The 24,711-nt window shown below is 49.4% G+C and overlaps 1 protein-coding gene and 1 long non-coding RNA gene across 4 annotated transcripts; both read left to right on the top strand.

The window, feature by feature from the left end:
• Window positions 1–1,481: 1,481 nt before the first annotated feature.
• On the top strand, window positions 1,482–20,590 carry LOC133119006 (fibroblast growth factor receptor substrate 2-like). Of its 3 annotated transcripts, none has more exons than XR_009706471.1 (8): window positions 1,482–1,971; window positions 14,778–14,853; window positions 15,048–15,139; window positions 15,352–15,538; window positions 15,705–15,866; window positions 16,161–16,324; window positions 17,098–18,534; window positions 20,528–20,590. XR_009706471.1 is itself a non-coding variant. In XM_061229358.1 (7 exons), the coding sequence occupies exons 3-7, from the start codon at window positions 15,074–15,076 to the stop codon at window positions 18,046–18,048; spliced, it is 1,530 nt and encodes a 509-aa protein (XP_061085342.1). In that variant the 5' UTR covers window positions 1,482–1,971; window positions 14,778–14,853; window positions 15,048–15,073; the 3' UTR covers window positions 18,049–20,302. The 3 variants fall into 3 exon arrangements, 1 of the variants encoding a protein (XP_061085342.1); XR_009706470.1 differs by lacking the exon at window positions 20,528–20,590 and adding an exon at window positions 18,970–20,302 and having other exon boundaries at window positions 17,098–18,819; XM_061229358.1 differs by lacking the exon at window positions 20,528–20,590 and having other exon boundaries at window positions 17,098–20,302.
• Window positions 20,591–22,349: 1,759 nt separating this feature from the next.
• LOC133118799 (uncharacterized) lies at window positions 22,350–24,215 on the top strand. Its single transcript, XR_009706443.1, has 4 exons — window positions 22,350–22,425; window positions 23,364–23,405; window positions 23,613–23,848; window positions 24,033–24,215. It is a non-coding gene; the product is annotated as an uncharacterized LOC133118799 (long non-coding RNA).
• Window positions 24,216–24,711: the final 496 nt, after the last annotated feature.

Raw genomic sequence — 24,711 nt, 5'->3', positions numbered from 1 at the left:
ACAATCACAAAACATTACAAACACAAAATGTATTTGACACCTGAGGAGGTGACAAAAAAGTAAAACATGAACCAGATTGTTTCTAATGTGCCTAGCCATGTTACACAAAAGTTCATTATTATTATTTTTTGGAATAATAATGAAAAACAAACAAACAGAAAAGCAGTTATGCACTGCCAGAGGTTATTGGGTTGATTCCCTGCAGCAAAAATGACAAACTCACACCCACCCACACTCAAGCCCTCACTGCAAATCCATTTTTAAAGCCAGTGTTCAAAAGTCCATCTGAAATTAGCCATTGGGAAAATGTCCACAGTTACATTGTTGTGGTTGTGCTTGTGAAACTTGATGTAACATTTCAATATTTTGTAGTCCCAAAGCCAGCACTGGTCTCAAACTAGGTCACTTGCGTGAAGCAAAAATTATTCCAAATAATGCATTTGAGTCTACAACTGTTCAATTATTGAAACAACTGACAGCAACTCACGATGATTCAGACTATACTAACTGGCGAAAGGCCGTTCCCATGACACCCAAGGTTTGTACAGTTTGTACAGAAATGGTGTGCTGGTACTTCCACCTAAACACACCTTGTTTTACCTGGATTTGCTGGTCACCTTAATTTCCGAAGTGAATGAGTAAGTGTGAGACAGGGTGTGGGCACATGCTAAAGGAAGCTAAACGATAATTCTGCCGAAACCACAAGATTCTCCTAACATTGCTCACTTTAAATCTCCATGCTGTCAAAAAAAACACACAAATAACACATTCCCAAACCTATAAAGATCTGACTGTCTGTGATATTTCAGAAGCGGAGATATATTAGTAGATACAGTGCTGATGTACATGTTCTTCATAACATTCGGCAAAGACATTCACAGCTCACTTGCCGACTATTGAGTATATTAGTATTGTGCGACTTGTATCCTCGATAGTAGGTAAGCTGATTTGAAAACGCCCTCTTTGAAGTAATTTAGGCTCTATGAAGTAATTTAGGTGCATGAGCATCCCTGGACCGCACAATTAAGTTGTGATTGTGATTTCTGTTGAAGCACTTTGGGGCCACAATTAGTTTGTGGTTCTGCATTTTCATCTGGCCATCATGCGGATTTCAGTCATATTTTGTGTGAAGAAAATACATCTATTAATGACTCTTATGTGTGGACTGGGCTACTGGTATTTTCAGTACAAGTAGGCAGTAAAAAGGCAGTGCAGCAGACAGGGACAGTTTATGCTCACATTATCCGAGAGGGAAGCATCATACATTACATCTTGAAACCTTTCCCAACTTTCCAAGTGTAACGAGCAGTAAAGTTAAAATTTTTTGAGCAGTGGCTTGTACAAATCATTAAGTAAAACATGCATATATTTGTAAGTAACCGTTTTGAAGAGCAAGTTTTACAAGTAATTTTCACACATATCGTCCCGTTTAAAGATAAGCGATATGGAAACAAAAAATAGTTACACAGTCCGGTCAGACATTTAACGGTAAATGAAATGTTACATTGGAATCCTGGAAACGGCACACAGCCCAACTTTTGAAGCGTACAGCGACCCGGATGCAGTTACGCAGACGGGATGGATCGAGGCCCAGAACTCGAGTTGCTGTGAGATCGAGCGATTTACAGGCAGGGCGAGTACGGGAACAACTGGCGTGGTTTAGCTTACTGTTTACAAACATTTAGGCGGACTTCTACCTTCTACTGCACAAAGTATGAGGCACAAAGGATATTCCGGGAGCGACTGCAAACTTTGAATTGGCTTCTGGAGAGTAAAATTAGTCCTTTTGGGAAGTTCTGTGATTGTTTTTTGGCGCTCTGAAACGGGGCTGGAGAGAGAAGAGACGGGAGTTTGGTCCCCACTCCTTTTCCGAGGAGAAGGGATTTCGCTCACGAAAAGTACATAAAACAAGGGGTCCTGTGCACTCTTTCCACAGGAATTGTACTTCCATCCTTAAACATCTTTCCTCCAGTAAGTATAACCGCAGTTGAATGAATTGAACTGAAATACTGAACTGGGGTTTTCATGCTAAGTTACTGAGGTAATCTGAACAGTTTGTTGGGTTTGTAAGTGCATGTTTTTCTCCGCCGTCCAGTGTGCTGGCTGGGTCCATGACAGATTTACTGTGCACTCTGTGGCTCGTCTGTTCGGTGGGAAGGCTGTTCAGAGACCAGCGCTGGTCCCTTTCACCGCAAAACTTTCACCAGGTTGTCTATATTAGTTAAACTAGCCCAAACTATGCAAATCAAGTCGATGGCATACTGGTTAATTCTCTAAATCTTGGAAGCGCAATGAATCACTGCGCCAGCCGAGCGTTTGTTCATTAGCTAACTATGTTAGCTTAGCTAGCTAGACTAATAAAATGAGTTGTTAGCTTGCTAGCTAACCATCAAAGTGAGTTATCAAAGTTAACTTTACCGGAGCTCTGTAAGTTTGTCAACAAACTACGTTAAAATGAACCAAAGAAGCGGGTAAAGACCGCTTTCTGGTCTCATTAACGCTCGCCAACTTATTTACCACTTAGTCAAAGTTGTTGAAGAAAACGCAGTTTCAGCCTGTTTGCTAGCAAAGTGGCCAAATACCGTTTTTTGCTATGTTTATATTACGCTAGCTTGCTTGCTAAGATTGACGAGCATTTCATTGTTTTGTGGGTGCATTTAAGTTAGCCAGCAGTGTTCATTCAAATGTTTATCGAAGTTCAGTTTCAGTCTTGAAAAACATGTAATTTATATTTAACATTCATGGAGTTTCCTTAAAAGCTAATTATCCATGTTTTCGGCCAATATAACAAAACCACTGGTTCCCAAACTCGGTCCTGGGGCCCCCCTGTGCATGCTGGTTTTCGTTCCAACCACAATTGGAATCCCAGAACTTTTAACAAGCTGTTCGTTTTTCGTAATTATGTGCAATTGATGTTGGGATTTATTCACCCTCTTAAACCACGTTATGACAGAAATAGCTATGCGTGCCATGCATTCCCCTATTCATATTGTGCTATTTTTCCAGCAGTTACATAAAAAGGCGACTTCTTTTTAACTGATAAATGATAAAATTACAGTGGTGAATCAATAGGCTCCTGACTGGTGAAATTTTACTCACCTTGCCACAAAAACTTACCACCTGGAAGATGAGACAGAATTTAAAAAACAAAGCCAAACCTGCATTGTGTTGATAAATGTAATGAAAAATGTGTTCAGCAACCTAATTATGAGCCCATTGATTAACCTCCATCTATCATTTGCTAAAAGTTACCTTTTTTGTAAATGTTTGCAGTATAGCACAATAGCACAATCCAGTCATGGGAGTCTTATTCTTCATGGCATGTGTAGCTATGTCTGACAAAATGTAGATAAAGAGGGGAAATAATCCCTCAGAGCATCACAAATCAATAGCACATTATTTAGAACAATTAACAGCTTGTTAAAGTTCTGCGATTCCAATCGTGGTTGGAAAGAAAACCAGCATATAGGACCGAGTTTGGGAACCACTGTATCAGTTTTTCAACTTCTGGCATTAATGACTTAATTAGCTTACTTAACATTTATGCCATCTGACATTTTAGTTAATTTCATTCCTTGGTAACCACATGAATGGCAGTCAAAGGCTGTTTTTGTGTCCCTAATATGAAACGTTTTACTATGATTTAATCTACGAGTGAACCCAGCGTAGGTGTATGCAGTCAATTAGCTCATCTAGCCAGGGCCCTCCAGGACAGGAATCGCCCACCCCTGGTTATGGAGGGATAATGGCTTTCTCTCTTTCTCTCTGGATCTTTCTCTGCCCAACATCAGGGGTCTTCATGCCTCCACTTCAGCATCTGACCCTCACACAGGGGTGCACGACAAGGACCCATCCGTTTCTGCCATTAATAGACTTAATTAGCTCAATCATATCTCGATCAGTCATTTGTATATGCACCAGCTACAGCTGCGGACTGCAAGTGTGTCCCAAGGATTGTACTCTGGTCAAGTACAGGACTGAACCAGCATCATTTCTAGAGCTGTCAGAAAAATAAGTTGAGGTTATTGGTTGGAGCAAAAATCAGCTCGCTGACTGGCCCCCCAGGACTGGAGTTGTACACCCCTGCTCTAAACCTTTACTGATATGTTGCAGGTGAGGGAATTAATGAAAGAATGAATAAAATTGGTTTGAACATGTAAAAAAAAAAAAAAAAAAAGTAAGGTGTCAAAGTATGCGAAAGATGGATTATGGAAAAATATCATGTCACCCCGTGAAGCAGCACACAAACTGGTCACACGACTGCCGTGTGGTCACTGAGTTCGTCCCGCGTCTTCAGAACACGTCGTTGAACCCGGCGACTGGATTGGGTGGGCGGTGAAGTGCCCATATCTCGGACGTTTCTCTTTGTAAACAGCGTGACTGCCTTTTCAGGACAGGAGGAATGCATAGGGCATTGTGTGTGTATCCGTTGTGGAGGCCGGACGGTATCCAGTCTACGCGTTTTATTATTTTATCAAAACGGAACATGGAGTTTTTGCATTTATCGCCCCTTCAGTGCTCATTTCCTATTCCCACGAGCCCTTAAAGACAAGCGTCTGAGCGTGTGTGCTGTCCTGCATTTCCACTGCTCTGGTTACTAAAGAAAGGTCGTTAGCATGATAACGCAGACTAGCCTGCATACGCAGAGCCTACAGGAGCATTTCATTTTAGTGTGCAGAGGCCCTGTTGTGTTAAATATGCCTTAATTGCGGTGAAAATGATGTCTCCAGGTTAATTGATCGTGATGAGCCTTAAGCCCTGTGCCCGTTCCATCTTTGAGTGTGCTCGCATCAGGTCTGAAACGGAACAATCCATATTATTGGCTCCCCAGCTATAATTAGGCTTGGCACACTCCTCTCATAAGAATCCCTCTCCAGGCGGTCACTGGCCAGGATCAAAGTCCATGCAGCTGAGCAACGCAGGCATGCAGTGCTGGGCTCGTGTGCGAGTCGCTGCATCATGTCACTGCATCAGGGGCTTGTGTGAGTCACTGCATCATGTCACTGCATCTGGGGCTTGTGTGAGTCACTGCATCATGTCACTGCATCTGGGGCTTGTGTGAGTGTCACTGCATCATGTCACTGCATCTGGGGCTTGTGTGAGTCACTGCATCATGTCACTGCATCTGGGGCTTGTGTGAGTCACTGCATCATGTCACTGCATCTGGGGCTTTAGTGAGTGTCACTGCGAACATGCTCTCCTCTTCCCACTGTCTCTCCCTGTAGATTTGAGCATCTTTCTCGCTGCTCGCCTCTGACACACACACACACACACACACACACACACACACTCTCTCACTCACACACACACACACACACACACACACACACACACTCACTCACTCCTGTCCACTCTTGTTTAACTCGTGCTGTTCGGCGTTTCCTATTCTTTCATACTCCCCGATGCCGTTTCAGCTGGGAATATGGGCCTTTTCAAGTTTAGATTTTGAGTAGTAGGGCGCAGATAAATTGGGAGTTTTCTGGAATTGCGCTTTGATGTATTGTGCTTTAGGCTGTAGACGCTGTGAATCAGATCACCGAGCCTGGTCTTGGCTGCCGCGCTCGGTCTGTCTTATCATGGTCACGCTGTCTGAGGGGATCCCATGGGCCTCCTTTATATTAAAACCTTATTTACCATGGCGGGTTCAGAGCATGCTGGCTTCCCAGGGTAAAACCACATCGCACAGTAAGACTGAGCTCTGTCCCCTCACACTGAGCATGATATGAGGCCTGTGTGTGTGTGTGTGTGTGTGTGTGTGTGTGTGTGTGTGTGTGTGTGTGTGTGTGCGTGCGTGCGCGTCTGTCCTCACACTGAGGTTGATACGGGGTGTTTGTGGGTGTGTGTGTGTCCTCACACTGAGGTTGATACGGGGTGTTTGTGGGTGTGTGTGCGTTCTCACACACTGAGGTTGATGCGTGTGCGTGTATATATGTGTCCTCACACACTGAGGTTGATACTGGGTGTGTGTGTTCACACTGAGGTTGATGCAGGGTGTGTGTCCTCACACTGAGGTTGATATGGCAGAAACCAGGTGTGCTGTTGCTAAACTGAGGCTAATTCAGCCACCCCACAGTCCGCTGTGGCTGTGCTTCCTGAAGCAGTAGTTCTATCAGTCATACCACCTGACCTCCAGTCCCCTGACCTCCAGTCCCCTGACCTCCAGTCCCCTGACCTCCAGTCCCCTGACCTGCAGTCACCTGACCTGCAGTCACCATGCCCTGTCCTAATGTGCACACCTCCTCGCTGGGGCTTAGGGTCTGTCGACGTGGAGGACGGCTCCATGCCCTGTGCATTTTGGATTTGTATCCTGTTGGCCCTTTCTGCATTGCCTGGTTAACGTGCCTTCTGTTTGCCCAGTGAGTCAGTTCTCTCTTAAAGGCCCTTGCTTGCACGTAGTTCTCAGAATGTGACGTGCGTTTGACGCCAGGCTTGTGTGAGTGAGTGAGTGAGTGAGTGAGTGAGTGAGTGAGTGAGTGAGTGAGTGAGTGAGTGAGTGAGTGAGTGAGTGAGTGAGTGAGTGAGTGAGTGAGTGAGTGAGTGAGTGAGTGAGTGAGTGAGTGAGTGAGTGAGTGAGTGAGTGAGTGAGTGAGTGAGTGAGTGAGTGAGTGAGTGAGTGAGTGAGTGAGTGAGTGTCACAAAGAGCGCAATGGCGTTGTTCTGTCTTCACAAGCCCAAGTTTTGATTTCCCTCATTACTTCACCTTTTCAATCACTCACTGTGCCTCTGCTTTTCCTCGCGACCATGAGGTCAGACCCCCCCCCCCCCCCCGCTTCTGGGGCAGGGTGTTTCTGGGGCAGGGGCAGTGGGGTGTCTGGGGCACGGGCAGTAGGGCAATGGGCTGTCTGGGGCAGGAGGTGTCTGGGGCAGGAGGGCAGAGGGGCAGTGTGTTGGCCCAGGCTTGCACTCTGCAGACAGCGGGCTGCACAGTGAGCTCTGCCTGACAGCCATTCCGCTTCTCCATCAGTGGAGTGTCGGAATGCCGGCTGGAGTAAATATCCCAAGCTGGACTGTGGCTGGGAATGTGGAATGTGTTTCTCTGTGGAAGTGTTTTTACACGACGTAGGCGTGGGAGTGTGGAATGTGTGTCTCTGTGGAAGTGTTTTTACACGACGTAGGCGTGTGAGTGTGGAATGTGTTTCTCTGTGGAAGTGTTTCTACACGGCGTGGGAGTGGGAGTGAGGGGCGTACATACGGCGTAGCTATGCGGCCATTTTAAACGCTCCGCTCCTATTGGTTGAGCGCGCGGAACGGGTGTGGTGTCATAGAGCCTGGTGAAGATGAAGCTGTGCGTCCCTTTGACCTCCGAGGGGTGGGAGACCAACGTCCGTGTGTGTCTGTCTGTCTGCCTGTGTGTGCCTGCGTGTCTCTCTGTGTCTGCGTGTCTGTGTGCGTCTGTGTGTGTGTGTGTGTGTGTGCACGTGCGTGCGTGTGGCTGCTGAGCAAATAGCTCTGCATTCCACAGTGTACGACGTGCATTCCTTCAGACGGGGAGACTGATTCGGGGAGAGGCTCCGGCCTGCCGTTTGGGGCCTCTGGCATTTCCAGGTTTCGGGCGAGAGCGCAGCACCGCCAGGCGAACAGGACCGACCCGGCAACAGAGAAACGGCCGAGTCGCTGAGGAGTCATTGGGCTGTTGAGCTCTCTGTCGGGAGTGAGAGATTGAGTGAGAGATTGAGTGAGAGAGATTGAGTGAGAGAGATTGAGTGAGAGATTGAGTGAGAGAGATTGAGTGAGAGAGATTGAGTGAGAGAGATTGAGTGAGAGAGATTGAGTGAGAGAGATTGAGAGAGGGAGATTGAGAGAGAGAGATTGAGAGAGAGATGGTTCTTACACATTGTCAGGATAAACGGATAAAGTCTAATTGAACCTTTGACAGGACCTCGAGATTTTGATGCTTGTCTACACGCAGGCAGCATAGAGCAATAAATAGTGTCCGAGACTAAATTATGTTTTGAATGCAGATTCTCCGTACAAATGACTCGGTGCTCGATTTATACCCTCCGTACCGGATTGGGTCCAGCACGAGGCCTAATCTGAGTCTGTGAAACGGGCCCTCTCCTAAATTAAAGCCAGGAGAGGAGCGGCCTTTGAAGGGTGCCGACGGACCGCTCTCCAGCGTCCTAATCTAAGTCATCTGGGCGACGCGTGGCGGCCCCGTCTGATTGGCCGCAGCCTGGCTGCGCTGCGATGCTGTGTTTGCTCAGACGGCTGTTTGCCGTTCTCCGGGTGCAGGGCCTGGTCTGGAGGTCCCTGCGGTCACTCCCCCGGCTTTATGAGTGCCGTAAACACCGGCTCCCAGAACAGCACGGTGTGATTTCCGCACACATCAGAACCAGCCGCTTCAGGAGTCCTGGCGTTCCCGGGCCTCGGACGTTTTGATCCGGGCAAACGGAGCGTTTCCGCCCGGAGTCCATTCGGTGACCCAGCCCTCCGTGCTTTAGGCTCCCCTCGTACCTGCGGCATCACCAGCCTGGCAGCGTTCAAACAGCCAGGCTCCTGCTGGTCTGAGGACTCCTGGTGCTGAGCTGTATTGTAGTGCAGGGATCAGCAACTCAAGGTCCTCCAGGGCTGAGAACTGCTGGTTATCCATCCTCCCTTTACCTGGGAGTCAGGTGTGTTCACCCTCCCTTTACCTGGGAGTCAGGTGTGTTCACCCTCCCTTTACCTGGGAGTCAGGTATCAACAGTCTGGCTAATCAGCAGCACTAATTGTTAAGATAAATACCAGAGGGAAAGGAAAAGCAGGGCTGGGTTTGGATTTGATGGAGTTCATGAACCCTGAACCCTGCTCCTAGAGTCTGCTCCATGTGGGTTGTTCTGAACGGGTGGGAGTGTGGGATCCCTTCTGGCACCCGCTGTGTTTGGGTTTGCGCCCCCCCCTGCTGGCCCTGTGCAGGTAACGGGCCTGCCTCAACGGCAGGAGGAGGCGTGAGGAGCAGCAGGAGGAGCGGCAGGAGGAGGCGTTGTGGAGGCGCGTGCGGCAGGTGCTCCTCCCGGGCGCGTGTGGCCCCAGGCCCCTCGGAGGCGTGGGCGGTGCCTGGGAGCTAATGAGCCCAAATGTCATCCTGAGGAACCGGTTCTGCCTTTCATCTTCTGCCCCGGCAGTGCTGGAGCGCGCCTCACCTGTCAGTCAATCCCCCCCCCCCCCCACGCCCCGCTCCCTCTGTGCGTTTCTGGCTCCTCTCCAGCGTCGTTAAGAACGTGCCTTTCACTGAGTCCTCACGGCCAGCATGACTCAGCACCCGCCAAGCGGACTGAGACCTGCCAAGAGCACCTGCAGGACCACCCCAAACTTCTACTGGAGGTGCCCAATCAACAGTGCCCCCTCGACACTGCCCAATCCACACTGGCCCCTCCACGGTGCCCAATCCACACTGGCCCCTCCACGGTGCCCAATCCACACTGGCCCCTCCACGGTGCCCAATCCACAGGGGGCCTTGGAGTAAACTTTCTGTATGGTAATGGCCAAAAGTTCAGGCACTCTTCAGGGCAGCCTGAGAGAAGGCCCACTGGCCATAATAGGAGTGTGGGGTTGCCTGGCAACGGGCCCTGCTTGAAGTAGAATGCCTCCTAGAGGGCAAGAGCAGGGAAGGGAAGGGATTTGGAGTGTGAGTGTGTGAGAGAATATATGTGTGTGTGTGTGTGTGTGTGTGTGTGTGTGTGTGTGTGTGTGTGTGTGTGTGTGTGTGTGTGTGTGTGTGTGTGTGTGTGTGTGTGTGTGTGTGTGTGTGTGTGTGTGTGTGTGTGTGTGAGAGAGAGAGAGAGAGAGAGAGAGAATGTGTATGTGTGAGAGAGTGTATGTACAGACCTACCGTTGTATGGGAGACGTCTTCCCTCCTGACTGATATTTAGATGGAAAACTTTTTCCCACAATACCCACTAAACTGTTTCATTATTTTCGGTCCATCTCTTTAAATCCGTCTCTGGGAATTTGGCTGCCATTCATTTATAAAGTTTAAGATGCTGACAGACGGGGTGGGTCATTGCAGAGACTGTGATCAGCTGTTGGTATGAAGGCAGTGATTAGTGCGTCGGCATCGGTCTGTAAATGGGGAGTAAATGTCTCGGGTTCCTGCAGGGGAAGAAAAATGTGTCTCCAGAGAGAAATTAATTTTAGTCTGCTTCATGTTGCTCATGAGTTTCCCATGAGTAGTCTTTATTTTATTTGTGCGGTTGAAAAGGGCTTTTAAGTTTATGACCGTTCTCGCTTGAGTGTCAAACCTGGAGCCCCCTGACCCACCCCCATCACAGGGAAGTGGGGGCTGATGGTACTTGTAGTTTTATTCAGATGGTACTCTCTGACTACAGCCCTGAGGAGATGAGTGGAGGAAAGGAGGATCATTTGTTTTTGTGGTTTTGGGATGCCCCCAACTCCTCCAGGTTTTGAGTGGCAGTGACTCCTCTGGTCTGTCACCTGACGTCTCTCTGCGTGCACGGGAAATGTCCTCCTGACCTTTGACCTCCCGCGTCCGTGCAGTTCAGCAGGCGCTTCGCTGAGCTCTCAGATTCCCGGAGGAATGAGACCCATTCCCACCCGGGAGGGAAGGGAGGGCTGGGAACACGTCGTGACTTTCTGTTTGTTTTTTTGTTGTGCGAGTGAGCGTGAGCGCGAGTGTTTATTTCGGGCCTGGACCAGTGTGGGCTGCAGTGAAAGTGCTGATTGAGCCTGAGGTAAGGCTGTCAGGGTATTTTGGTGACACAGATTAGGGGATTAGAAGGCCGGGGCGGTGTGAATCGGCGGGCGTGTCCGGCCCTGGGAAGCGGGCCGGCGCTGGCTGATTGCAGGTTTGTCCCAGACGTGTGCGCCGGGCCGGGAGGCTGGGGCGGGAGACTGAGGAGCGCGCTCAGGAGCCGTCAGCCGCCCTGGCCCTCGGGCGCGAGGGGGACCGTATGGGAGGGGGGGTGTACGAGGGGGGGGGGCGTACGAGGGAGCCTCGGCCCTGTGACTCAGGCTAACTCTGGGCCTCACCACTATGAGACTCTTACTTACTGTTCTGCCCATAAGTACAGGGCTGTGCCTAACAGCCCATGTCACAGTGAACTTAGTGCACGCATGCACGCACACACACACACACACACACACACACACACACACACACACACACTCACACACACTCACACTCTGCTGTGGCCTTACACACACACACACACACACACACACACACACACACATATGCTATTGGGTTCACTCTCTCGCTCTGAGGGCTCTGCACTGAGTTTTAGTGTTAGCACGTTAGCTCGCTCTTAGGGGTCTACAGTGAGCTATGGCATTAGCACGTTAGCTTGCTCTGAGGGGTCTACAGTGAGCTATAGCATTAGCATGTTAGCTCGCTCTTAGGGGTCTACAGTGAGCTATGGCATTAGCACGTTAGCTTGCTCTGAGGGGTCTACAGTGAGCTATAGCTTTAGCATATTAGCTCCCTCTGAGGGGTCTACAGTGAGTTCTAGTGTTAGCATGTTAGCTTGCTCGGAGGGGTCTGCAATGGCAATTCAATTTTCAATTGAACTCAATTTGGCACTAAACATTTATGAGCACAGTCCTGTTATATGACTGTGACTTTGCCGAAAATAGACCTGTTTCAGCTGCAGGGAGGAAAATCTCTTGAGCAGAATGGCGGCTGACGCCTGTAAACTGGCTCGTTAATTTGGCTTCCGTACTTCAGCCCTCGTTAGAGGGCTTGCTCCTGACTCACCGTTTCCAGTACTGCGTTTACACAATTAAGATTTCTTAGAAAGGTAATATAACGTTTTAAAATGACCTCTGGTGGCACGGAATGGTTCCCAGCATGTATAACTCACTGTGTGAGTCAGTGAGTTCGGCTGGGGTTGGACAGGCATCTGCAGAGGGAGAGAGGGAGAGAGAGAGAGGGAGAGAGGGAGAGGAAACCTGTAGGATTCTCTCACGGAGGGTGAATCCACCTCAGGATCCTCACCCTTGTTCTCATCAGTAAAGAGAACATTCTTGAGAATGTTTTACTGTTTTGAGAGAGTTTCTATGTCTGTCTGTCTGTCTGTATCTGTCTCTCTGTCACTGCGAGTGTGTTGTTGTCATTGTTACAAATTTCTCCCAGATCTGTTTGTGTGTGGGTGTCGTGACTGGAGTGTGGTGGGTGTGTGTGAGTGCTTGTGTACACTCACACACACACACACACACACACACACACACACACACACACACACACGCCTCTCTGCTCATAGTTTCCAGCCTCCATTTTGTGGAGTGTTGTTGCCTCTCACTAAACTCCTGAACTCGTTAAGCAAATGGAGGCCACACTGCTGGGCAGGCCTGCCGGTTTAAAAGTTCAGTAAACTGGTATCAGGAGAAGCCCAGACCACGGTCAGTTAGAGGCAGATTTTAAAAAGGGCAGTTACCTCTCTGTGCCACGTGAAACGTTCACAATTTAATGCTTCACGGTTGCTTCAGGGTAATTGTCCTAATTAATCCACTTTCTGCATTTTGTGTGTTTAATTTGAAGAGTAGAGTCACTTGCCCTCTGCCCCTGGGTTAAAACGCCCCACACTGTTTCCCATGGCCCTTTGTGTAGCCTGGTGCTCGCCCGTCAGAGAAAGCAACCGTGAAGCATCAGTGTTTATCGCTGGTTCATAACCACTCCGCAGGGAGGATGGTGGAATGGACTGGTGGCTTCTGGCTGCATCCGCACTCTTAATTCATCTTGCTGCTAATGCGAAGTATTATGTGTGCCCAATTGGGGTTGAAATTAAAACCTCCAGGATGGTAGATTTCCAGGGACAGGGTTGGGAGTTCTCATCCGTCTACACGGTGCATATTGTGGGAAAACTGGCATTAAATGTTTGCTGTAGGTTTTCACTGTGTTATGGAGATCTGGTGCTAAAGTTGTTCCAGTTTATTTTGGTTTAATTTCGGCCCTTTGGTGTTTGAAACTGAAATGGTCGTAAAACACACGTTTGAAACTCTGGATTAAGTGCAGGAATTTAATCGTCTGCCTGTGAATCTCAGACCGGCTGGAGCAGGAATTCTCTGAATTCCGGGCGGTTGGTCCTGATATTAGAAGCAACACCGTAGATCTGAGCCCACGCTTTCCCTTGTCAGATGAAAAGAAAATATCAAAAGGCCCAAATATGTAATAAATGTGTTTGACACGGTTCCCTGGCCGTCTCTCTGATCTCACAATCTGCTGTACGGCTTGTTTTCCTACCCTCATGGGTGTGTTTACATAGCTGTATACACACTCTCTCTCTCACACATACACACACATTACAGACTTATTACAGACACACTCTCACTCACACATACACACACACACACACACACTCTCTCACACACACACGCATACACACACACACACACATACACATTACAAACTCATTACAGACACACACACACTCTCTCACTCACACATACACACACACACTCACTCTCACTCACACATACACACACACTCACTCACACACACACACTCTCACTCTCACTCACATACACACACACTCTCTCTCACACACACGCACACACACACACACACACACACACGCATACATTACAGACACACTCTCTCTCTCACACATACACACACATTACAGACTTATTACAGACACACTCTCACTCACACATACACACGCACACACACACACACACATACACATTACAAACTCATTACAGACACACACACACTCTCACTTTCACTCTCACTCTCACTCACATACACACACACACTCACTCTCACTCTCACTCACACATACACACACACACTCTCTCTCACACACACACACACACACACACACACACACGCGCATACATTAGACACACTCACACACATACACACATTACAGTGCTCGTTCTCTCTCTCTCCCCCTCTGTCTCTTATCTATCGCTCTCTCTCCCTCCCTCCCTCTATCTATCTCAATTCAATATGTTGAATATGGCATGAAAAATGTGTACATTTGTATGGCCCAAGCTTGTTAGATATATGGTAATGTATTAAAAATCATTGCTGGGGAAATTCCCGTCCTGGCTGTGCGCCCGTGGGAGAGATGCAGGGTGTGGGGGGAGAGGAGTGGCGTTTGGGGTGGGGGAGGACGCCGTGTTGCTGTGGGACGCGGGCCCTGAGCCAGGACAGGAATTTGGGAATTTCCCCAGCACGGGGCCGGCCGTCAGGTGACTGGGGGAGTGTATCTGCGCGGGATTACCGCGGGATGGTCGCCATGGAAACCTAGCAACCCATCACAAGTATGCACCTCTACAGTCGCCCCTGAAATTTGGGTCACGAAACACACACTCGCACATTCTCACACACACACACACCAGCACACACACTCACACACACTCTCTCTCTCTCACACACACACACACACACACGCCAGCACACACACACACACACGTTACGGACACACTCTCACACACCCCTGCTTGATGCTGATTGAGCCTCTGGGGAGGGTTGGATCGCAGTGAGTGTGGCTGTGTGTAGTCACACAGGTTTATGTGACGCTGCATGTGTAGGTTTCAGCCCACGCCGTGCTGCAGGCACCACTCCTCACCGTGCTGCTGCATGCTGACAGCAGCCAGACTCACTACAGTGTCTGTCAGCAGCCCTCGTAACACTGCTCCCTCTGAGGCTGTCTGGCCCCGCCCCCTGACCCACAGCCCCGCCCCTAACACACAGCCACGCCCCCTGTCCCACAGCCCCGCCCCCTCTCACTCCCAACTCCAGCTGGGGTGCGGAGGTGTCGATGTCGGTCTAGCACAGCGATACTCACCACCTCTGTCTTTCTCTCTCCCTCTCTCCCTCTCTCCCTCTCCAGGTGTGATGGTGTGGTGAATCATGGCTGTGGTACAGGCACTGGGGAGGGCAGCAGGAACACTGATGGCTGGATCCAGGTAAGGAGGCTCTGCCCCCTGGTGGTCACACGTGCTGCATGCAGTGACTAGGCTTTATTTATTTAACTCAGTTTAAAGAAGCCCAAATCCTGCCGCTAATATACAATAAATTAAAGGATTATGCAAGTCTGACATCCACCAGATCGTTTGTGTGTTTGTGTGTGAGTTGCAGTATTTTTTTCACTGTTTTTCAGAGATCAAATGGTCTTCTAAAGAAGTCATGGGTAGCTGCTGTAGCTGTCCAGACAAAGACTCGATCCCCGATAACCATCAGAGCAAATTCAAGGTGGGCCCCTCGCCCTCTTTCAGGGACTGTGCTGTGATTGGCTGTGTGTGTACAGGACTGTGTTCTGATTGGCTGTGTGTGTACAGGACTGTGCTCTGATTGGCTGTGTATGTACAGGACTGTGTTCTGATTGGCTGTGTGTGTACAGGACTGTTCTGATTGGCTGTGTGTATGTGTACAGGACTGTGCTCTGATTGGCTGTGTGTGTGCAGGTGATTAATGTGGATGACGATGGGAATGAGCTGGGCTCAGGCGTGATGGAGCTGACGGAGGAGGAGCTGATTCTGCACACGCGCAAGCGTCACGCCGTCAGGTGGCCCTACCTGTGCCTGCGTCGCTATGGATACGACTCCAACCTCTTCTCCTTCGAGAGCGGCCGCCGCTGCCAGACAGGCCAGGGTCAGTGCGCTCGGCCTCATGGGAAATGGTGTTTTATTCTGTGATTACTGGGATGTTTGCATTTAAGTGTGCTGCGGTTTATGGGAAATGGTGTTTTTGTGTGGGCAGGGATCTTTGCCTTTAAGTGTGCTGGGGTTTATGGGAAATGGTGTTTTTGTGTGGGCAGGGATCTTTGCCTTTAAGTGTGCTCGGGCGGAGGAGCTGTTCAACATGCTGCAGGACCTCATGCACAGCAACAGCATCAGCGTGGTGGAGGAGCCGGTGCTGGAGCCAGCCCACCAGGGGGCGCCAGAGAGCCACATACCCCTCACCCCACGAACACCAACGAGTAAGAGCTCACACACGCACAATAAATATGCCATTTGATATGCCATATGCCATATGAACTATTATATTATATGAAATATATTATTTTGTCTTAATTCTGTTAAATTGTCTCTCTCCCCCTCTCCCTCTCTCTCTCTCCCTCTCTCTCCCTCTCTCCTCCTCTCTCTCTCTCTCTCGCCCTCTCTCTCTCGCCCTCCCCCTCTCTCTCTTTCTCTCTCACCCTCTCTCTCACCCTCTCTCTCTCTCCCGCTCTCTCTCTTGCCCTCTCCCCCTCTCTCTCTCCCCCCCTCCCCAGCTCCAGGCTATGCGGTCCCCTCCTTGGCGAACGGTATCCCGCGGTACCCGTCTTTTGGGGACGCCCCCTCCCGGCCCTCCAGCAGACACCCCTCCTCTGGGAGCGCCCGGCTGCCCTCGGTGGGGGAGGGGTCCACACACCCCCTCCTGGCCCCGGACCAGCTGGTGAGGGGCCCCCAGGGGCCACAGAATTATAACACGCGCTGTAACTCTTACCTCTACAGCGCCTCGCTCAAGCCCTGGGCTGAGAGAGTGCCTCACCTGCTGCTTATTGTACCAACAGGTCCAAGAACAGTCATTAAAGCTAAATCTAGTGGAAACAGCGATGTTGAAGTACTAAGAGTTTATTGTTCATTATTAAATGGCATGTGAAGTGGTGGTAATATTAAATGTCAGCTTTTTCGCCCTCTGCAGTCTGTGGGCACAGTAGTTCCAGAGCAACGTAAATAAAACGCAGAGTTAACCAACTGCTCATTCCTATTTTAATTTTCTATTTTTATAATACACCATCTCTCTTGCCTATGGCTATTGTGTTCTTATTCATGTTTAAAGAATTGTGGTTGTTGTGGTGGTGTTAGTGTTGTTGTGATGGTGGTTGTGGTTGTTGTTGTTGTTGTTGTTGTGGTGAAGGGGGTGGTTGTGGTTGTGGTGGTTGTGGTTGTTGTTGTGGTTATTTTGGTGGTGATGGTTGTGGTTGTTGTTGTGGTTGTGGTGGTGGTCGTGGTCGTTGTGGTGATGGGGGTGGTTGTGGTTGTGGTGGTTGTGGTTGTTGTGGTGGTGATGGTGGTGGTGGTGTTAGTGTTGTGGTGGTGGTTGTTGTTGGTGGTGTTGGTGTTCTTATGGTGGTTGTGGTTGTTGTTGTGGTGGTTGTGGTTGTTTTTGTTGTGGTGGTGGTTGTTGTGGTGACGGGGGTGTAATGAAGGTTCTCTCCCGCTCAGGTGCACACCTACGTGAACACAGCGGGGATGCAGGACGAGAGGCGGAGCCGGAACAGTGCCCCGCCCCCACTGGAGCTGCGTGGGGCGGAGCCTGAGCGGGAGGGGGCGGAGCCTGCGGAGGCGGAACCTCAGGTGCTGCTGGACCCTGCGGGGGTGCGGTTTGTCCTGGGCCCCACCCCCGTGCAGAGGCAACTGGCCAAGGAGAGGCAGGAGGTGTGGCCTGTAGAACTAGGGGCGGGGCCTGCAGAGCAGGGGGGCGGGGCCGGGGAGCCTCCCGCTGTTTCGCCGGCCGGTGGGCGGAGCCTGGACGGGGTCGCGGGCGACGGGGACACGGGCTACGACAGCGACGAACGCAAGGAGGCGGGGCCGGGCGCCAAGCTGGCCTACGAGCACCTGAACGGCTCCGGCCCCGCCCCCTCCTCCCGCCGCCCGCGGCCCCCGCCCCCTCCCACGCCCGAGGCCCCGCCCCCCAACGCCAACAACTCGGCCCAGCGGCGGACCGCCCTGCTGAACTACGAGAACCTGCCGGCCCTGGAGCCCGTGTGGGAGACACGGAGGCACAGCGCGGAGGAGGAGGAGCCCCGCTCCCCGTCCGTCAACGGGCACTGCTACATGAACACGGAGGGCGTGACCGTGCCCCACAGCGCCCCCTACCGGCGGCCCGATGCCGCCACGCCCACCGTCTTCAACTTCGACTTCCGGCGCGCGGGCGGGGAGCTGAACTACATCGAGGTGGAGATGGAGCGGGAGCGCGGGTCGGACTGCAGCACCCCCCACACCCCCAAAACCCCCACCACGCCCCTGCCCCACACGCCCACGCGCAGGACAGAGCTGTACGCCGTCATCGACATCCAGCGCACCAACGCCATGTCCAGCCTGCAGAACGCCCTGCCCCGCGACGACGGGACGTCCAGGAAGACCCGCCACAACAGCACCGACCTGCCCATGTGACCCGCACCATGTGACCCGCACCATGTGACCCGCACCATGTGACCCGCACCATGTGACCCCGCACGCGCTCAAACCACGCACCTGCCCATGTGACCCGCACCGTGTGACCCCCGCACCATGTGACCCCCGCACCATGTGACCCCCGCACCATGTGACCCCCGCACCATGTGACCCCGCACCATGTGACCCGGCACACGCTCAAACCACACACCTGCCTATGTGACCCCGCACCATGTGACCCCCGCACACACTCTCACTGCACCTCCTCTTAAACCCTTGTGGAAGATGGAAGGCGTTCTTTCCAAATGTACAAAATAAATAGAGGAAACGGAAGGACATAATTGCGGTGAAGGCAGTTAAAGCAGACCCCGCCCTCACCCTGCAGCACTGTGTTATCACCACGGTAACCTGCTGCCCTGTCCTGCCCCCTCAGCTCCCCTGGTGCCTGTGCTATGTCAGTGACGAGGTCTCAGCTCATTCCCCACGGTACGACTGCTAACGCTAAGGTCTCTGCTAACGTCACCGCTAATGCTAAGGTCACTGGTAACAGTCACCATTAACGATACGGTTACCGCTAACGGTCACTGCTAACGTCACAGCTAATGCTAAGGTCACTGGTAAAGGTCACCATTAACGATACGGTTACCGCTAACGGTCACTGCTAACGTTACCGCTAATGCTAAAGGTCACTGGTAACGGTCACCATTAACGATACGGTTACCGCTAACGGTCACTGCTAACGTCACAGCTAACGTCACAGCTAATGCTAAGGTCACTGGTAACGGTCACCATTAACGATACGGTTACCGCTAACGGTCACTGCTAACGTCACCGCTAATGCTAAAGGTCACTGGTAAAGGTCACCATTAACGATACGGTTACCGCTAACGGTCACTGCTAACGTTACCGCTAATGCTAAAGGTCACTGGTAACGGTCACCATTAACGATACGGTTACCGCTAACGGTCACTGCTAATGTCACCGCTGATGCTATGGTCACTGCTAACGGACACTGCTAATGCTTCGGTCACTGCTCACGGTTACTGCCAATGCTACGGTCACCGCTAACACTAGTCTCCTCAAAACCATGCACTACGGTACGCCTCTTGCGCTCAAGTGTCTGAAGAATATGGGCACACTTTGTGTCACCTAAAGGCCTAATTGTTTTCATGTTTTTTGGTGTATTTTTTTTAGTTTTGTCCTGGTTGCATTTAAGGTGGCCTCTGGTGCCATCTTGCCTTGCCTGTCGCATGCAGGTGGGCGTAAGATCCTTGGGTAACACTAAGATGCGATATCTGCACAGATAACTCACAGAGTACGACACCGCCTCAGAGAAGGCAATATGGACCAGCGGTTAGCTGTGTTTTTCATCACGCGAGAAACACGCCCTTCCCCGTTTCAGTGCGTCTCTTGCTGAAGACACATCACTGAAGACCTGAAGACACGCCGTGAAATTAACAGGATTACGTGTCGTGTGTCCTGAAGAAGCGGCCAATGAGTGTCATTTAAAATATTGACAAATATTCACGTGTAACGGAGAATACTGCTGCCCCGTGTTGCCTTCAGTGAGGCACAGCTTAACCACACAGGCATGGCTTGTGTGGCTGAAGTGTTAAAAGGGTCAACAGACCTTTTGCTCAAATACAGACCCCCGTGCTGTCTCCTCCAGTAATTAATATAACGCTGAAGCTGTTTACTCCACGGCCAGGAACCTCCTCAAGTCCCGGTCATCGGTCACTCTTTCAGCGCCCTGTTGTAAAATGTATTATATATTCTAACTTTACGTACATTAAAGATGCTTAAATAGAGGAATTGTATAAAAGTAGATGAATAGATGTTTATGGAAGCAGGAAAATGGTAGAATGTCCCTGCCCTGCCTGTTGTCCTTCCCCAGAGCCCCAGAGCCCCAGAGCCCCAGAGCCCCAGAGCCCCAGAGCCCCAGAGCCCCAGAGCCCCAGAGCCCCAGAGCCCCAGAGCCCCAGAGCCCCAGAGCAGGGCAGTCTGCAGGCGTCCCTCAGGCTGTGGGCCTTCACTGCCTGGCCGCTGGCTACTCTTACCATGTTACATTTTTATTGAAATCTATTTTAATATTTGAATTTTTCACCTATGGATATTAGTTTTGCCAAAATGTTTGCATTTTTTTAAAAATGGGGAGGCGGGGGGGAAGCATAATGTTGTATTTTGTGATATCTACATATTTGTGATATACAAACCATGCCAACACCTTATTTCTTGTAGCATGGCAAAATAAAAATGTGGGGGAAGATTTTAAATTAAAAAAACAAAACAAAAAAATGCTTTATTTTCATGTTTTTTTCTTTTTTCTTTTTGTATGTTACTTTCATATCACAATGAATAATTGCAGAAGGAATGAAGGCACTGGATTGGTCCGTTGCTGTCCGTGACAGACCAAACGCGTTCCGTTCCACAGACGCATGTAGCCAATGAAAACCTCAGACCCACCTAACTGGGTTCACAGGCAGGACCCGGTCCACTGTCAGCAGGTACTCCAGCCGCCTCCACCCAGAACCGGAACCGGAACCAGAACCAGAACCAGAAGCAGGGACGGGCAGTAATGGACCGCACTTCTCACCCGGGACCTGAAGGAACATCTGAGCCATCTGCACGGGACTGGACAGCGCTACGGTGATGAGCTGATGGTGGACACACACATACAGCCTTTACTGACGGGATCAAGAGCATCCACACACACACACACACACACACACACACACACACACACACACACACACACACACACACATACAGCCTTTACTGACGGGATCAAGAGCATCTACACACACACACACACACACACACACACACACACATACAGCCTTTACTGACAGGATCAAGAGCATCCACACACACACACACACACACACACACACACACACACACACACATACAGCCTTTACTGACGGGATCAAGAGCATCTACACACACACACACACACACACACACACACATACAGCCTTTACTGACGGGATCAAGAGCATCCACACACACACACACACACACACACATACACACCCTTTGATCTCAGGGTGTGAATGAAACAGTGAAAAATGCTCACTGCAGAGTTTACAATTGGCAGACTTTTCCCTTTGCTTACTCTTTATTCTTAAACGTTTTTTTATGTTTTTATTAGTGCAGTATTCTAATGACATTTAAGTTTCAACCCATGTCTGAAAAGTGCTCATTTGTTATCATAACCATCCTCATTTTAAGTTGGGCCTCAATTTATAATGATGTCCCAATACGCCTGTGTGCGTGTAGAGCTTTTTGTTACGTTTTCTAAGGAACAGATTTACAATACTTTCGTAGGTAGGAAATGCACCTTGGTAATAAGTACTTTGATGTTGTTATTGTGTATGTCCACAAGAGGGCGCCATACTTTAGTCTGCCGCAAACGGTGCAATACATGACTTAAAAGGTCTTAAATCAATATCGCACCAGCCATGGAGATTTATTAACCTGGATCTCATTGTCTGGATCAATTATTAACCTGGATCTACATATTATTTCAGCTTATTTCCAGTGTATCCAATTTCTTAAGAGGGTATGTTCTGAAGACCGACTGATTTATGTTATTCCTATGAACGGCCACAAGAGGGAGCCAGTGCGTCATGTACAAACAAAACACTTGGTCCAAAAGTATTTTGGTGTTATTCCGATGAGTGTCCACAAGAGGGCGCCACAAGACTTACTTTTGCCCCCTCCGCTTAATTCTTGTTCTTTATTTTTATTATTTATTAGTACAATATTCTAGTGATATTTCAGTGAGTACCCATGTATGAAAAAAGTTCATAAAAGCCTGTGTGCGTTTCGGGCTTTTGGTTAGGTTATCTAAAGAATTGGGTGATTAAGTAGGAAATTGCCTGATGACCACCAGAGGGAGCCAATACAACATTGACAAACTACACCTTACAAGAAGTAATTTGATGTTATTCATATGTGTGTCCACAAGAGGGCAGACTTCCCTGATTCTCGATTCTTAATCTTTATTTTAATGTCCGACTGCTTCGTGTTATTCTTACGAACGGCTACGAGGAGCAACTACAAATTTCCCTTTGAAATTTGATTGAAGCGATTGGATATTATCTCGACTGAAGCTACAATCTGTGATCCATTTCTCTCGTGACTGAAAAAAATTAAATCATTTTACTCCAGTAAATACGGTTTTTCAGGATCCAACCACGTGACACAATGTTTGCGTTTTTGAAAGCGTTTGTGGGACATGTAGTCAATAACTAGACACGATTGCTGACGCCGATGAGACGTTGGACTTCATTTCCCAAGTTCCCGTTGTCGAAGCCATGTGGTTCCGATCTGAAACTTTAAACATTTCCACCCGGCGGACTGTGCTACAGAAAGGTAAATGCATAAGTATTTTACAGCTTCTATGCTTCATATATTGCATCTGTGTCACGACTGCCAGCTAACTCCAATCTTACTTTGAAAAGTAAAGCATTTCAAACTGTTGATATCTGACGATGTCCGTACATTTAATCCAGTTTGCAAGAAACGGTTTGCATGAATACAAGAAAAGGCTTGCTTTCCATGCAACACGAGCTGGATAGTTATCAACAAATAAACAAGTTAGTTAACTTTAGCGAGCTACGTTATTGAAAGCAGGGATGTAACGTGGCTGATTAATGTTTTATAGCTGGTTGTCACGTTGTTAAATGTATGACTGTCTTTCTATGGTACCCGTTTGCGAAGTAATGTTCCACTCCACTATAGCAACATAGCTACATGTCATATTATTTAAACATATGTTGGCTAGCATTAAAAAAAAACCAACCCTGAACCCTTTGAGCAAGTTCACTAGTAACATATAGCGCATTTTCGAATTTAAAGACGTTTGTACATAACAAGAGTGTGGATATTGAGTTTTTCATTCCGATAACTGAATTGACTTTGTCAACATGGACTTTGAAAATGGGGTAACGGGAATTATGTCTGTTGGGATCTGGATATGAATGTGTACGGAGATAAAGGATACAGACATAAGTCCCATATTCACTGTCGCTCGCTCCCCTGTCCCTGGGGAGGGACATTATGCCCGCATCTCCCCCGGCCCTTTGTGAAATGTGTGACGTTTTTTTTTCATAATCCCCAGAGAAGTATTTCGGGAGAGCTACTTAATAGTCTTCTGGCCGCCACAGCCATTTTCTTGTGAAATCATCTGGTTATGTTATGTTATGATGCTGAGCCAGCCAGTAGGTTTGTTGTATGTTGCGTTAAACCGAACAATCGCTGGCGCGATGCCTCTGTTCTCACTTACATTTTCATTTTCTTCTTCCCATCAGGGCAGCACAGTGGCTGATGAGCTGACCGTGTGGAGGAGCCGTGTGAGTATGAGTTTGTTTCTTGGGTTTTTTGCTCTTACTATGCACCACATGTGGTGTAGATTAGTGCATTACTACAGACAGTCTTACATACTTCTACCTTTAAGCAATCAAACTGGTTTGATTGTGTAGGAGTCTGGGGGACTGTCTGTAGTAATGCACTAATGGAGGGGGGGACCTGGACCAATTTTCATTTTTTTTTACTTACAGCCAACGTCAACGCGCCAAAAAAAACCAATATAACCCCCACGGTGTCTTCTCTGAGTTTTCGGGGGGGCTGGTCTCACCACTTCCCCTTCATTCACTCCACAGCCACACCTCTCCCCCACCCTTGGGGACCGCCTTGTCTCGCCCTTCGGAACCGTCTCTCCCCCACCCTTGGGGACCACCAACATTGCTCAGGTGCGGCACTCGGGGATTCGAACCTGCAACCTCTACCTCCCGAGGTGCGGTCTTATCTCTTACGCCACGGTGTCCTTTGCATTTACACTACATTTTTTAAAACTACTTGAACATGACGATGGTCAAAAGCAGTGCAAATTGGACTCGAACCCCAGATCCTGCTGTTCCCAGGCGAGTGTCATTCCACCGCACCACACTGACTTCTGATTCATTTCCTCTTTCTTGCAGTGAAGTGAAGAAGGTGAGACCTCAGAAATGGAAAAACAAGAGGCTGGACTGGGCTTCGAACCCTGAAGCGCAGCACCCGGAGTTTGTGACACTACCTTCACACCACCATGATGTTTGGTTTCTGTCAGGATGCAGCAGTGGACAGAAGGATGAGACTACAGAAATGTACGAGAATTAAAGACAAAGAGGGGGGTTTGAACCCTGCACCTTTGCATCGCCAGGCGGGGACTTCACCGTTGTGCCAACACCTCCTCAGCTTGCTGGCAGGCTCTGCAGTGGACTGAAGAAGATGAGAACACGGAAACGTAAAGATGAACGGGGTTTAAACCCTCAATCTCCTGCTACAGAGTCAACGATGATACCACAACGCCATGGCCACCTTCCTGCTTCTTGGGGTGCTGGAGCAGATGATGAGCTGCTGGAAACACAAGAGAAATAAAGACAAAGTGAGATTCGAACCCAGACCCCTGGCGTCTGCAGACGGAGACTTTACCTTTGCGCCACCTCCGTCATAGAGCTTTCAGCTGCTCTTCAGTGGACTGAAGAAGATGAGACCACAGAAACACAAGAGAAGTAAAGGTGAAGAACAGGGTTTGGACCCGATATCTCTTGGCCCAGAAACTGTACCTTTACACCGAAACGTTTCTGTGTCTGATGTCGTTGACAGAAGCTATGAGCT

Source organism: Conger conger, chromosome 19, assembly GCF_963514075.1.
Source record: "Conger conger chromosome 19, fConCon1.1, whole genome shotgun sequence".
Lineage (NCBI taxonomy): Eukaryota > Metazoa > Chordata > Actinopteri > Anguilliformes > Congridae > Conger > Conger conger.
This window is presented reverse-complemented; position numbering and strand designations above follow the sequence as displayed.